Source organism: Thrips palmi, unplaced genomic scaffold, assembly GCF_012932325.1.
Source record: "Thrips palmi isolate BJ-2018 unplaced genomic scaffold, TpBJ-2018v1 HiC_scaffold_2, whole genome shotgun sequence".
In the NCBI taxonomy this organism is placed as follows: domain Eukaryota; kingdom Metazoa; phylum Arthropoda; class Insecta; order Thysanoptera; family Thripidae; genus Thrips; species Thrips palmi.
In genome coordinates, this window is record NW_023144629.1 from 5,933,244 (window position 1) to 5,946,533 (window position 13,290).

Below are 13,290 nucleotides of genomic sequence, written 5' to 3' on the forward strand. Positions count from 1 at the left end.
TTTACGGCGTGGCCGACCTTGCCAGGAGGGACAGCCGGGACGGCAGCTTGTAGGCGGCGGGGGCGCGGTCAGAGGAGAAGGGTAGGGTGGCGTCCAGTGAGTCCGACTGAGTCCGTGCTTTTTTTCCAGCCTGTGTTATGCACAGCCGGCCGGTTGAGGCGGTCAAAAAACTCCGGACGCGTTTTGAGCTTCAGAGTCGCTAAGCAGCACTCGCACCGAGCGAGTCACGCGCCGGGCAACCCGCATAGGGGCCCAAGGGTTGCGAGAGAGAGAGAGAGAGAGAGAGAGAGAGAGAGAGAGAGAGAGAGAGAGAGAGAGAGAGAGCCGCTCTGACTCAGCCCTCAGCGGCTACACGGCCAGCCCGCCGCAGCCCGCGCAGCTGCACTGTTTGAGAGGCAGCGAAGCAGCGGCGCTGCACTGTACAATGTACAATGTGCGCGAGCCCGATCCCGTGATACATTAATACGACGCCAAGTTTAGCCAAACACTGCGTCGCGTGCTGGGCCGTTTGCATTGCTCCAGCCCCTTTCCACTTACACACACACTTACACATACACACAGGCACACACACACGCGCGCGCACGCACGCTCTGCAGTGGCGGTGCCCAGACCGGCGAGACCGGGGCGACCCCGTCCAGGCTGCCGTCCAGGCTGCAGAGGGCCTCCCGGGCCATTTAGAGCATTACTGGGGGGGCACTTGAAACCTTGTGCACAAACTTTCACATTCAGCCCCGCCGCGAGCAGGACCAAGAGGCCAACCGGACAAGCCGGAGACAGACAGACAGAGAGGGAGGGAGAGAGAGAGAGAGAGAGAGAGAGAGAGAGAGAGAGAGACGAGGGAGAGAAAGAGGAGCTGGTGGGTCGGGGTGCCGCAAGGTGATGAGGGTTGCCAGTCTTTTTCGGCGCTGCTGTCTCATTAGCGTTTTCAGACCGGATTATTTTTCGTTGGCGGCCGGGACGTCAAGTCTGTCGTTTGAAGGGCGCGCTCGGACACACGCCAACGGTGGCGGACGGACAGACAGACAGACGGACAGACTGACGTGTTCGCCATTCTGATACGAGTTTCATTTTCCCCCGCTGTCGTTTCTAATTCTTTGCGTCACTGCTGCCCGAGCCGAGGCCGTCCAGAACGGCGGAACGGAACGCACCGCCATTTTCTTTTGAAGTCGGTCAGTCCGAGAGTCGTCGCTCTGTCTCCCTCGCACTCATGGGGCGTCCCCTTTGGGTGCGAGAGAGACAGAGCGACGACTCTCGGAGCCCCGCGTGAGGTATGAGCGCCGTCTCGCCTCGGACAGGTTGAGCGGCAGCCCAGCTCAACATGACCCTTCGTTTTGGAAGCCGGGACTTCTGAGAAACACCCTCTTCGGAACCTGGACTGTTTGAGGCGCCCGCGAAGAAAACACCCCGTTTCCACAAATTTGCTGAAAGAGGATATTTTTCGTATAACTGTTTCGTTTCCGAACTGAAAAGTTTCACCGAATTCCTACTGCCCTTCCGGCTACCTTACTTCTGCTCAAAACTACTTCGTAAAGTTTTACACCGTGTGCCGACAGAAAATCCTTTTTTTTCCCGCCAAGGTGAGCCTTTTTCCCTCTTTCCCCACAAAAATGTAAGAACCTGCAGGTGGCGACTGGGGGCCCTTGCGGGGCCCTTGCGGGGCCCTCGTCGATGTCCCGCGGGGGGAGTAAGTCTTTCCCCGAGGCCATATTTTATACGAGCTCGAGACCGTATCTTTGCGAGTTAAATGAACCGACTGCAGAATGAGTGGGCCTGACTCATAATAAGCTCGTTAGCCGGGTAGCCCCACCGCGCCCCACCCCGCCCCGCCCCGCCCCGCCCCACCCAAGACGCCGGCTGGCTGGAAAACGCATCGGTGTCCCCGGACAAAGTTTCCCCGCAGTGTCGAACGGTGTATGAGAAATCGCTCGGCCCACCTGAATCTCCTGGACGCAGCCAGCCAGCCAGCCGGACGTGTCCGATCCGAATTTATGCCGCTGCGATAATGGTGAGAAGGGAACAGGGAACCCTCGGAGCAGTGCTGCCACCAGTAAGGAGGCGAAAACTCCCACGGTGCACCAGTGTCGACAGGGTTGCCAACCGCAGCCTGCCTGCTAGGCAATATCCGGACGACAGGGTTGCCAACCACAGTCTGCAGGAGTCTGCCCCGAGTCCGAGGCCTTGGGCCCAGCGGCCTGGCGGCGCTGGCGGGCCCGGGGACGCCGCCTAACCTGACCGACGACGCCGAGTGCCCTCAGTGCCCCCACCGAATAGCAGTGGACCCTTTTCCCTGCTGGCACGGCGGAGCGGCGGAGAGGGGACGGGCCCCGACGGGCCCCGGACGGGGTCGGCCCTCTGCGCCCCCCCTCTACTCCTCCACATGTCGCATTATTCCCTCGGGATTGTGTTTTTCTTGGCAGTAATAGCCTTCTTATTCAGGCCCTTCCCTGCCCGCCCCTTGCCTGGCTGTGCCATGCAGGAGGCCAACACCGAGTCCGCCCTGGAGAGAGAGAGAGAGAGAGAGAGAGAGAGAGAGAGAGAGAGAGAGAGAGAGGGAGAGAGAGACTGGAGAGCCCGGGGAATGGATTCCGGACTGCCGGAATGCCGGAGCAGCCTTCTGGAGTCTGGAATGGAAGCAGTGAAATCACTCGGCGCTTTATTGACAGTGTATCGGAGTGGGCCAAGCAGGCAGGGCCAGGCAGGGCAGGCCCAAGGCCTAAGGCTGGCGTGCTACAGTGACAGCGCTGCGGCCGAGGGGCCTGGGGGGCCTGGGGGGCCTGGGGGGCCCAGGGGGGCTGCGCTGCTGACGCAGCCGCTGCGCGCTGCAGCCATACACACAACTGAATTGAATGATTTAGGTCGATTGTCGACACAGCGCCTCCAACGGGGCGTCCCGCAGGCGTCCCGCCGACGCACGGCCCCGGAAGGACCCCCCAGGATCCCCAGGTCCCCAGCCAGTCCCCCGGGACGCCGACGCGCCACTTCGCGCCCCTCCCGACCCCCGGAATGACCCCCCGTGCGCCGCGCCCCCGCCACGCCCCCGCCCCGTCCTATTGTCGGCCTCCTTGTCCCGCTCCGCGCATTTCCACTGTACTTCCGAGGCACCGCATTCCCACAGCAGCTCATTCACTGCCCGACGGGGAGCTTCACCGGTCAGCTTCACCAGCCTGCTTCACCACCCTGCTTCACCAGCTGCTTCAACGTCCTACTTCACCAGCCGCAGAACGAGGGGGACGCGGCGGAAAAATGGCGGGAATGGAGGAGGTGGACGTGAGAATGGGCGGCGGGAATATCAATTGCAGAATGCAGACGTTGTCCGCAGTGGGGCGGCAGCCTGAGAGTCGTTTTCGTCGCTCCGTCTCTCTCGCACTCGCGCGGCGTGCCGTGTGGGTGCGAGAGAGACGGAGCGACGACTCTCGGCATTGGCGGAGTGGCGCACGCCGCGGCACTTCCGTCGCACTCGGCATTCCGCGCCGCGTTCCGCCGCCGCCAAAAGTGCAGTCGCCAAAGTCGCAAATAATTATCACCGTCGTCGCCGCACAGTGGCTCGTCCGGGGCGAGTCCCCGCCGAGTGCGGGCCGAAGGAGGTTTTCGAGGGGCCCAATGGCCCTGTATCCACACCCGTCGTCGTGTCTTCCATGGCCGCCATTTTGAAAACGGCGGGCAGTATTGCCACACTGGCAGCGAAACATTCCCACGGTGCTCCAGTGTCCTTAGGGTTGCCAACCCCCGACCTCGGTTAAGTTTCTCGAGAGCGAAAGCCCAGAAGATAATATTGGCAAGTCGACCAGCCTGGGGTCGGCAGTCGGCACAACCCTTTCGAGACTGATGCTGCATCGTGGGAATTTTCGCTCATTTATGTTGACAACACTGGGGCGCTGGCAGCATGTGCGTGCGTTTGTGTGTGTGCGTGTGTGAGAGCGGCTCCCATTTCTCGAGAGTCTGAGAGAAAGAAGGGCACTTTATGACCTCATACGGCACATGGCGACACACCAGCATGCGGCCCGGCACGGCTTAATGCACCCGACGAGGGGTCGCGTGGCGTGGCGTGCCGTGCCGCAGGTAGGGGTAGGGGTAGGGTAGGGGTAGTTATGGGTACGGGGGCGGCGAGGGCCGCGCCACCCCACTGCGACCCCGCAATTAAGGAATTTTAAAGACCGTCGCAATAAACCTTCTGGCATCGCACGGCTCGGCGCGGCTCGGCGCGGCACACTAGATAGTCACTAAATAAATTCCCGCACGCGTGCACACGGTGCTCGGTGGCGCTGCGGCCAGCCAGGACCACGCCACTGCAAGGCGGCGCGGTCCGCAGATTCGCCGCCTCGCCGTGGCGGAGGCGGCTTTCGTTTCGACGGCCACGGCAGGGCGCCGTGTCACGTTGCCGTCCACGCTGTCGCGGTGGTCGCGTGGGTAAGGGGAAGGTGTCCGGCTACGGCGGCCCGGCTTCGCTCCCAGGCGGGGCCGGCAAAAAAATTTTAAAACTGCTTTTCCTCCTCCCCCTGGTATTTTAGTTGAAATATTGTTGAGCACATGGTCCGAATCTGCCTCTCGCTGCGGCTGGCTGCGCTGGCTGCGCTAGGGCCGGGCTGGCCGGGCTGCCTGGCCGTCCACGCATTTCCACCGCCCCCCTCGGCCTCTGCCTCTGCCTCGGCCTCGGCCGCCCAGCCGTCGCGCGGCGTGCCGCGTGATGATTTAAGTTTCGCGTAACAAAAGGAAGGCTGCGCTCCGTAATTTATACACAGCCCTCTGCGCCTCTGGGCGTGCCTGTGTGTTGTGCGTGTGTGTGTGCGCGCGTCCGTCTGTGTGTGTGAGTGGCACGACTTGCGAGCAAAGACGTGGCGGGTTGAGTTCGCAGTTACTTTTAGTCGATTTAAAATTTGGATAAAAACTCACCTTGCCAAGTGAGTCAGTGATTCATTCATTCATTCGTCTGTCCATCCAGCCGTCCGTTCGTCCTGACGCCAACAACAGCGAGCGGGGTCCATCCATGCCTGGTCCATGCCTGGTCCATGCCCGGTCCGTGTCCTGGCCGTGCTGCGTTATCATTCGACAGGTCTATTCCATTACCTACCCACACCACCTCTCTGACAAACTGCTGCCCGGTGCGTCTCGGTGTTGGTCGGGGGGAGGGCAGTGGGATGTGTGTGTGTGTGTGTGTGAGAGAGAGAGAGAGAGAGAGAGAGAGAGAGAGAGAGAGAGAGAGAGAGAGAGAGAGAGAGAGAGCATCCTGTGCGTGTGTGTGGGAATGTGTGTGTGTGAGTGAGTGAATGGTCATGTGTTGCAGTATAGGTGTGAAAATGGGTCCGCCGTGCAGCGGATGCATCGCGCGCAAAAACAACCGCCTGAAAGTGCAATAACCGGGGCGAAATCTGCTCTATTTTCCCCGGCCGATGTGCCCGAAGTCCAGCCTGCCCGCGTTACCTGGCGATTGTGGTTATCCCTCTGCATGGCGGCGGCCAGGACTCGGGGACGAGCCGCCTCGCCTCGCGTCGCATCGCGCGGAGCCCAGCGGAGCGGGCTCGCGCCACTTTCGCGTCGCGGCGGTGCGTTATGATTCTTGTGCTCGTTTCAAATGTTCTATTCCCTTCGTCCGTGTCTCTGTTCCGACGGGACACGCGGCGTCGCGTTTGCCGTGAGTGTGCGCTCACATGTCGAGCACCACGTGTCGCGTCCGTGTCGCGTCCGTGTCGCGCGTCGCACGTGTCGCGTGTCGCGGCCGGCGTGGGCGTGGGGATGGCCGGACTGGCGCGGCGGCCGGGGACAGGGACAGGACTGCGACGGCTCCCGACGGCCCCGCGCCGCGTTCGCCGCGTTTGGCGCGCTTTGCTGCCACGGACTGCTTCCGCCGGCCGCCGCAGGGGGCGCCACCCGCCGCCTCTCCCGCCCCGACCGCCCCCAAGCCGCCCCACAGTGGGCCAGAAGACCGGTGGAGGCGGTCAACAACTCCAGACGCGTTTTGAGCTCCAGAGTCGCTAAACAGGACTCGAACTGAACGTGTGACCCCACCAACGGATTCCTCGTCCGGAGAGCAATCCATTGGTGGGGTCACACGCTCGGTTCGAGTCCCATTCAGCGACTCTGGAGCTCAAAACGCGTCCGGGATTTTGGGCCGCCTTCGCCGGTCCTCTGGCCCACTGTGCACCGGACGCGTCTGCCTGCCGCCCCAACCCCCGGCCTTTCCGCTGCAGCATCTCTCGATGTAATGGCACACCGTGTACGGCCACTTCATGAACACACACTCCACTGTACACAGCAATTATACTCAATTACACCGCCCTGGCCTCGCCGCCCCGCCCCGTGTGTCATGAGCGGCCAATTAAAAGGTGTAATGACTCGGGCGAAGGCGAAGCAGGCAAAGGCGGGAAGGTCAACCGGGGCAACACAATTTCTGCCCCCAGGGGTATAATCCTTGCGATATTTTTTTTTCTATCACAGGGTAATCCGTGTGTTTCATCTGTGTTAGGTTAGGTTAGGTGAGGCTAGGTAGGTTTCGAAACACGTCGATGGATATTTCCGATGGGACTCTCATTCGCAATCCATCCGGTCGCTCCTTGGTCGCTCGCTCGAGTCTTCCAGTGGACCGCCCGTTTCGCTTCGCGGGCTTCTGCGGGACCGCCGCCGGAGATACTCCGCGGCGATTCCGCCACGCGCCGCCAGAGGGCGCCAACGGCTGCCGGTCGCGGTCCGGTCGCCAGCGGTCGCTGCCGCTACTCCGCGCGCGAGGGGCTCTCGCTCGCGCGTGCGATGGGTTGCCCGCGACAGGCGCCCTCTCACCGACTCTCACAAATGTCTTTTGAAAAATCGCGTTTTGGGCCGACTTTAAGCAGCCACTGAGTCTGATCCGAGGCGGTATGTCGCCCTCCCTCAACGGGCATTTGGTCTTTGGACCTTCCTTTAGCATGCCTTTTTTACGGAGCGCGATTATCTGCCTTAGTTTGGGAGCAGTATTGTCTCAAAGTTGACCAAAACAGTCAAAAATGCCTTTAAAAAAATCGTGTTTTGGGCCGACTTTAAGCAGCCACTGCGTCTGATCCGAGGCGGTATGTCGTCCTCCCTCAACGGGCATTTGGTCTTTGGACCTTCCTTTAGCATGCCTTTGTTACGGAGCGCGATTATCTGCCTTAGTTTGGGAGCAGTATTGTCTCAAAGTTGACCAAAACAGTCAAAAATGCCTTTAAAAAAATCGTGTTTTGGGCCGACTTTAAGCAGCCACTGCGTCTGATCCGAGGCGGTATGTCGTCCTCCCTCAACGGGCATTTGGTCTTTGGACCTTCCTTTAGCATGCCTTTGTTACGGAGCGCGATTATCTGCCTTAGTTTGGGAGCAGTATTGCCGCAAAGTTGATCAAAACGGTCACAAATGTCTGAAAAATCGTGTTTTGATCAATTTTGCGGCAACACTGCTCCCAAACTAAGGCAGATAATCGCACTCCGTAACAAAGGCATGCTAAAGGAAGGTCCAAAGACCAAATGCCCGTTGAGAAAGTACGAGGGCCCGCCTCGGATCGGACGCAGTGGATGCTGAAAGTCGGCCCAAAACACGATTTTTCAAAAGACATTTGTGACTGTTTTGATCAACTTTGCGGCATTAAAGCAGCTACTGCCCGAACAGTCCGCGGCCCGTACTCCCAGTGCAGGCACTGCATTGCGTGGGGCACCGCATGTAAGTCGCTATCGAAGGGCAGTCTGGTCAACTGTCTGGAACGCCGCGGACGCCGCGGTGGTGGCGCGGGGTGGTGGGGTCGAGCCGGGGCGGGGCGGGGTGGGGCCGGACGGGGCGGGGCGCGCACGGAGCGCTCCTTGGAGGTGCCGGCCTACCCGGGCCGCTGACCACGGCGCCACGCGGCATGCCGCACTCGGTCAGTCGGGTAGCATGTCAGGCCCTGGTGCGGGTGGTGCGCGTGCCCCGGGTCGCTGGTGCTGCTGCTAGTCTTGCCGGTCCTCCTCGCGGTCCCCCTCGCGGTCCCCGATGGCGCCCTCCCTGCTGCTGCTCCTGCTGCTGCTCGGAGGCCGCCACCATGGATTCGCGCGCGCGCAGTGGCTGGAGTCCCTAGTGCGCTTCGCGCAGCGCGCCGTGCCGCGCGCGCTGCCCGCCGGCACGCCCGCCGACACGGAGAACATCCTCAAGGAGTACGACTTCGTGGTGGTGGGCGCCGGGTCCGGCGGCTCGGTGGTCGCCAACCGCCTGTCGGAGGTCCCCGGCTGGAGCGTGCTGCTGCTGGAGGCGGGCAAGTACGTCGCCAACGCACACGAAAACGACTCCCGCAGACAGTCCGCTGACCGACTGTCGTGCTGCGCAGGGACGAAAGCTTCCTCACCGACATCCCGGTGCTGGTGAGCTACCTGCTGTCCACGGACTACAACTGGGGCTTCGAGACGGAGCCGCAGCCCGCCACGGGGCCCAACGGGCGGGGCGGCGCGTGCCTGGCCATGCGGGAGGGCCGGTGCCGATGGCCGCGGGGCAAGTCCCTGGGCGGCACCAGCGTCATCAACTACATGGTGTACACCAAGGGCAGCGCGGAGGACTTCGACGAGTGGGCCGCCGCCGGCAACTACGGCTGGGCCTACCGGGACGTCCTGCCCTACTTCCTCAAGTCCGAAGACAACCAGGTGAGCGTCGCGCAGTCGCGCACCCGATCTCCTCGTTCGGAGAGCAATCCATTGGTGGGGTCACACGTTCGGTTCGCGCCCCATTTATCGACTCTGGGGCTCAAAACGCCGGGGACTTTGACCGCCTCCGCCGGCCTTCTGGCCCACCCTGCGCTAGCCTCCATTGGCCTAGGCCGGGCGGCTTCAAAAAATACCCAGCAAATTGCCGGCCTCGGGCTCCGTCCTGTTTTCGGCATGTCTTGGTCAACTTGCAGCAAGGGCAAGTGCGCGTTTTTTGGGGGTCGATGTGTGCTCGGTCCGACCCTCTCCCTTTTTTTCGGAGACGCATAATCTGCGTCTAGCCGTCGAGAAAGAAATTTGTGTTGACAGACGAAAGCGACTCTCGGAATGCGTCTGCTGGTGTTGTTGCCGTGCGTAATAACGCTCATCAGCGACGCCGTTCCGTTTCAATCTAGCCGGCCGGTCCCGCCGCGCCAGTCCAGCAGTCCAGCCACCTTTTACGAGCCGGGCCCCGCCGCCTTGCCCTGACATTGGCGCGCACTCGCACACTGGCATTGGCGCCGAGCGGGTGCTGCCTGCAGGCCTGCTGTCTCTGTCGCACTCGCTCGGGGCGTCCCGTGGGTGCGAGAGAGACAGAGCGTCCAAACGATCAGTCGGAGTCGCCTGGCCTGGCGGGCCTGGCTGCTGCCAGTGGCGCGTTGATGTTGGTCAAGGGTTCGAGCCCCGGCCCCGGCGGCGGAAACCAAGACCAAGAGCACCAAGACCGACCCAGACCAGGCCGGCCTCTGCAGCTGCTCATTACGACGTTACAGTGTAGGCCAGCGGACCGATTCCGAGAGTCGTTTGTTTTCGTCGCTCCGTCTCTCTCGCACTCGCACGCTTCGGTGTGTGCCGGGCGGGCGGCCGGGTCGGCCTTCCGACTGCAGCGAGCCAGGGCGGGCACGGCGGGCACGGGGCGGGACGCCGTACTTCTTCATGCACTTGTTAATGCGCCAGTGCGCTAGTGCGCCAGTGCGCGCTTGCATGATGTCAGGGTCGTCCGCACTCGGGCCGTGGGCCGCGCGTCGGCTGCGTTCGCGCTTCGCGTTGCACCGCGCTCCACAGTGGGCCAGACGACCGGTGGAGGCGGTCGAAGCTCCAGACGCGTTTTCAGCTCCAGAGTCGCTAAGCAGGACTCGAACCGAACGTGTGACCCCACCAATGGATTCCTCGCGCGGAGAGCGATCCATTGGTGGGGTCACACGCTCGGTTCGAGTCCCATTTAGCGACTCTGGAGCTCGAAACGCGTCTGGAGTTTTGACCTCCTCTGCCGGTCTTCTGGCCCACTGTGGGCTCGACCCGTCCGTGTTACGCCCCTTGTTCTGCCGCGCAGCGTAATCCCATAACCCCGAACGGCGGAACGCACACGGGATCTTTCTGCTCCAGAGGCCGAGCGGGCCGAGCAGGCGGAGCAGGCGGAGATGATGATGACGAGACACGATGAATTTTGCTGGGCCCACACCTCGCCGCGCCGCGCCGCAAAGCGTGTCCTCGAGTTTCTACCCACATTGCTATTCATTATTTCCGCGGCGTGGGTCAACTGAGAAGCAGGTCGAACTGATCCGCCACACTGTGCAGGTGCCCGAGCTGGCGTCGTCGCGGTACCACGCCCGCGGGGGCCACCTGACGGTGCAGCGCGCGGCGTGGCGGTCGCCTCTGCTCGACGCGTTCCTGGACGCGGGCCGCGAGCTGGGCCACCCGGTCGGCGTGGACCTGGACGACCCCGCCACGCCGCTCGGCTTCTCGCGCGTGCTGGCCAACACGCGGAACGGGTCCCGGTGCAGCGCCGCCAAGGTACGTACGCTCTGTCTCTCTCGCACTCTGCCTCTCTCGCGCCCTGACCGCCCTGCCGCCTTCCAGGCCTTCCTGCGGCCGGCGCGCGCGCGGCCCAACCTGCACATCGGCAAGGGCGTGCGCGTGACGCGCGTGCTGCTGCAGCGCGACCACCAGGGCGACGGCGGCCGGCCGCGCGCCGTGGGCGTGCAGTACGTGCGCGACCGGCGGGTGCGCGTGGTGCGCGCGCGCAAGGAGGTGATCCTGTGCGCCGGCACCATCGGCAGCCCGCACCTCCTGATGCTGTCCGGCGTGGGGCCGCGCCAGCACCTCCGCGACCACGGCGTCGACGTGCTCGCCGACCTGCCCGTCGGCCTCAACCTCCAGGTGGGTATGGCTTCTCGTTGTCGGTCTAGTCCTCGGTCGCCCTCATTCCCCAGAAGGCGGACTGGCCCGGACCGGCCCGGCCGCCGCTGGCTGCCTTCGGCGCTTTGTACAGTGCAGTGTACGGCCGTGGCGTTGCATTGCGTGCGCCGCCCAGCGCCGCCCCGGCTCTGCAAGCTCGCATCGAAGCCCGCCTCGTCGCGCTGTCTCTCTCGCACCGCTGCGGAACGCCCCATGAGTGCGAGAGAGACAGCGCGACGAAAGCGCACTTGTTGAGAGCGAGCGCGGCCTGCATCGGCCTGCATCTGCCAACAGCGACCTCGTATCGCGGCGCGGCTAGCGCGGCCAGCGCGGCGTATCTGTAAACGGCGTGTTGCAGGACCACGTGGCGATGGGCGGGCTGGCCTTCCTGGTCAACGACTCCGTGAGCCTGGTGGAGAGCCGCATGCAGCGGCCGCGGTACGCGCTGGAGTACGCGCTGCAGGGCACGGGGCCGATGACGCTGCCGGGCGGCGCCGAGGCCGTCGCCTTCCTGCAGACGCCCGCCGTCCCCGCCGTCAACGCCACCGGGGGCCGCTCCCGGCGCGCCGACGTGGAGCTCGTGTTCGGCCCCGGCGCGCTGCCCGGCGACACCGGCGGCAGCATCCGCAAGAGCCTCGGCCTGGACGAGGTCTTCTGGCGCCGCGTGTACGGCGACGTGGTGGGCAGGGACTCCTGGAACGCGGTGCCCATCCTGCTGCGGCCTTGGAGTCGCGGCGTGCTGAGGCTGCGCTCCGCCAACCCGTTCCACTGGCCCAAGCTGTACGCCAACTACTTCCAGGACCCTCGCGACCTGCAGGCCCTGGTGCACGGCATCAAGACGGTGAGAGCCAACACGTCCGCCAAAAAAAGTTACTCTCAAGGGGATTCGAACCCGCCTCCGTCCTTCCGTGTAGTGTCCGGTAGTGTCTGTGGTCAAGGCGCCCGCTGGCGCCCCGCCCCTCCACGGCACTGGCGTTCCAAGCGGCTGGCCTCGCGTTTAGCCGGGCTGCTTGGCCACAGCTTCGCGCTTCGCCATCGAATCCCCTTTCACTGAATACACAACGGCGCCGCGGCGAGAGACAAAGACAGCGACAACGAGAGCGCGACCAATCGGGTTCATGCCCGTTTCCTCGTCGCCGAGCCCCAATCGTCACCTCTAGCCGCGCTGTCTCCGTCGCACTCGCGGGGCGTGCCGGAGGGGAGCGAGAGAGACCTCTGCCGATTGGCTCGGAGGCCTCCGGCTGGGCAGCGGCCGCGAAATTGGAAGCCAAGCGACATTGCTTCCTCCTTTTTTACCGGCCGTTTTGTTTCCAATCAGTAACTAGAAGCAGACTCCAGTGGCCGTTTTGGGCCGCGCGGCGCCTCGCCTCGACCCGCACGCAGTCCTTGCCCTCCTCGCAAGCAAACTGGATTCTCACCGGGTTCTTTCCGCTGTTGTTGTTCCAGGCGGTGCGGTTGAGCAAGACGAGGGCCTTCCAGCGCTTCGGCAGCACCCTGCACGAGACGCCGTTCCCCGGCTGCGCCAACCTCACCTTCGGCGGCGACGACTACTGGGCCTGCGCCGCGCGCTACTTCACCACCTCCCTGCACCACCAGGTCGGCGCCTCGCCGCGCCCTGTCTCTCTCGCACTCCCACGGGCCTCCCCTCGAGTGCGAGAGAGACAGAGCGACGGAGCGACCCTTCGGAATGACGTCATCCTGTCCCCTGTTCGCCCTTAAGGCGCCCGGTTGTGGTCTGGCCCGTAGTGGTAATGGTAATGCAGCATCGGCCAGCCCGCCGTGCCGTGCGTCGTGGCGGGCGGCCTACCTCCCCGTTGGCAGGCGCTCCCGGTGTCTCCAATTTGACAAAGAGGCTCCTGTTGTTTCGTGCCGCCAAGATGCAGAGCGTTGCAGCGCCATTTTTCTGCACCTGCGCGTCCTGGCTATGCATCACCGCTGGTGTGGCATTTGCTGCAGTCGGTGTGAGTGTGTGCGTGCGTGTGCCAGTCAGTGGCGCGGCCAAGGCGGCCCAGTAACCCGAAGCTCAAGCTGCGCTTTCTGCCGGCGCGCGTGGCCGTGTGCGCGCCAGAGCGGAACGCGTAACAACGACGGCCAGACTGCATCGCAAAGTTCGCAAGTGCGGCGTCAAGTAGCCGCCTCTGGTAAAACTAAAGCGTTTTGTTTTTGTTTTTTTCAGGTCGGCACGTGCAAGATGGGCCCGGTGGGCGAGCCCTCCGCCGTCGTGGACCCGGAGCTCCGCGTGCAGGGTGTCTTCGGCCTCCGCGTGGTGGACGCCTCCGTCATCCCCAATGCGCCCGCCGCGCACCCCAACGCCCTCGTGTACATGATCGGGGAGAAGGCCTCGGACATGATCAAGAAGACCTGGAGGGGCTCCACGTGATTGCGTTCTACACGAACTAGTATTTGTATATTTATTGGAATTTGAAAGCGAAAGAAAGACTGGTCTGCCATAACGTTGTGCTGTCCT

General features: G+C 63.2%; 2 protein-coding genes across 2 annotated transcripts in view; one reads left to right on the plus strand and one right to left on the minus strand.

Annotated features, from left to right (window-relative positions):
- LOC117647426 (pyrokinin-1 receptor-like) overlaps positions 1-5,715 on the minus strand; it is a 54,076-nt gene extending 48,361 nt beyond the window's left edge. The window contains exon 1 of the mRNA XM_034389163.1: positions 5,419-5,715. Within this exon, the coding sequence (XP_034245054.1) occupies positions 5,419-5,445 (27 nt within the window). The 5' untranslated portion in view covers positions 5,446-5,715. The remainder of the gene's footprint in view (positions 1-5,418) is intronic.
- A 2,128-nt stretch (positions 5,716-7,843) lies between these two features.
- On the plus strand, positions 7,844-13,276 carry LOC117647427 (glucose dehydrogenase [FAD, quinone]-like). The gene is made up of 8 exons (XM_034389164.1): positions 7,844-7,855; positions 8,065-8,228; positions 8,297-8,606; positions 10,224-10,439; positions 10,506-10,805; positions 11,182-11,664; positions 12,270-12,419; positions 13,000-13,276. The coding sequence occupies exons 1-8, from the start codon at positions 7,844-7,846 to the stop codon at positions 13,201-13,203; spliced, it is 1,839 nt and encodes a 612-aa protein (XP_034245055.1). The 3' UTR covers positions 13,204-13,276.
- Positions 13,277-13,290: the final 14 nt, after the last annotated feature.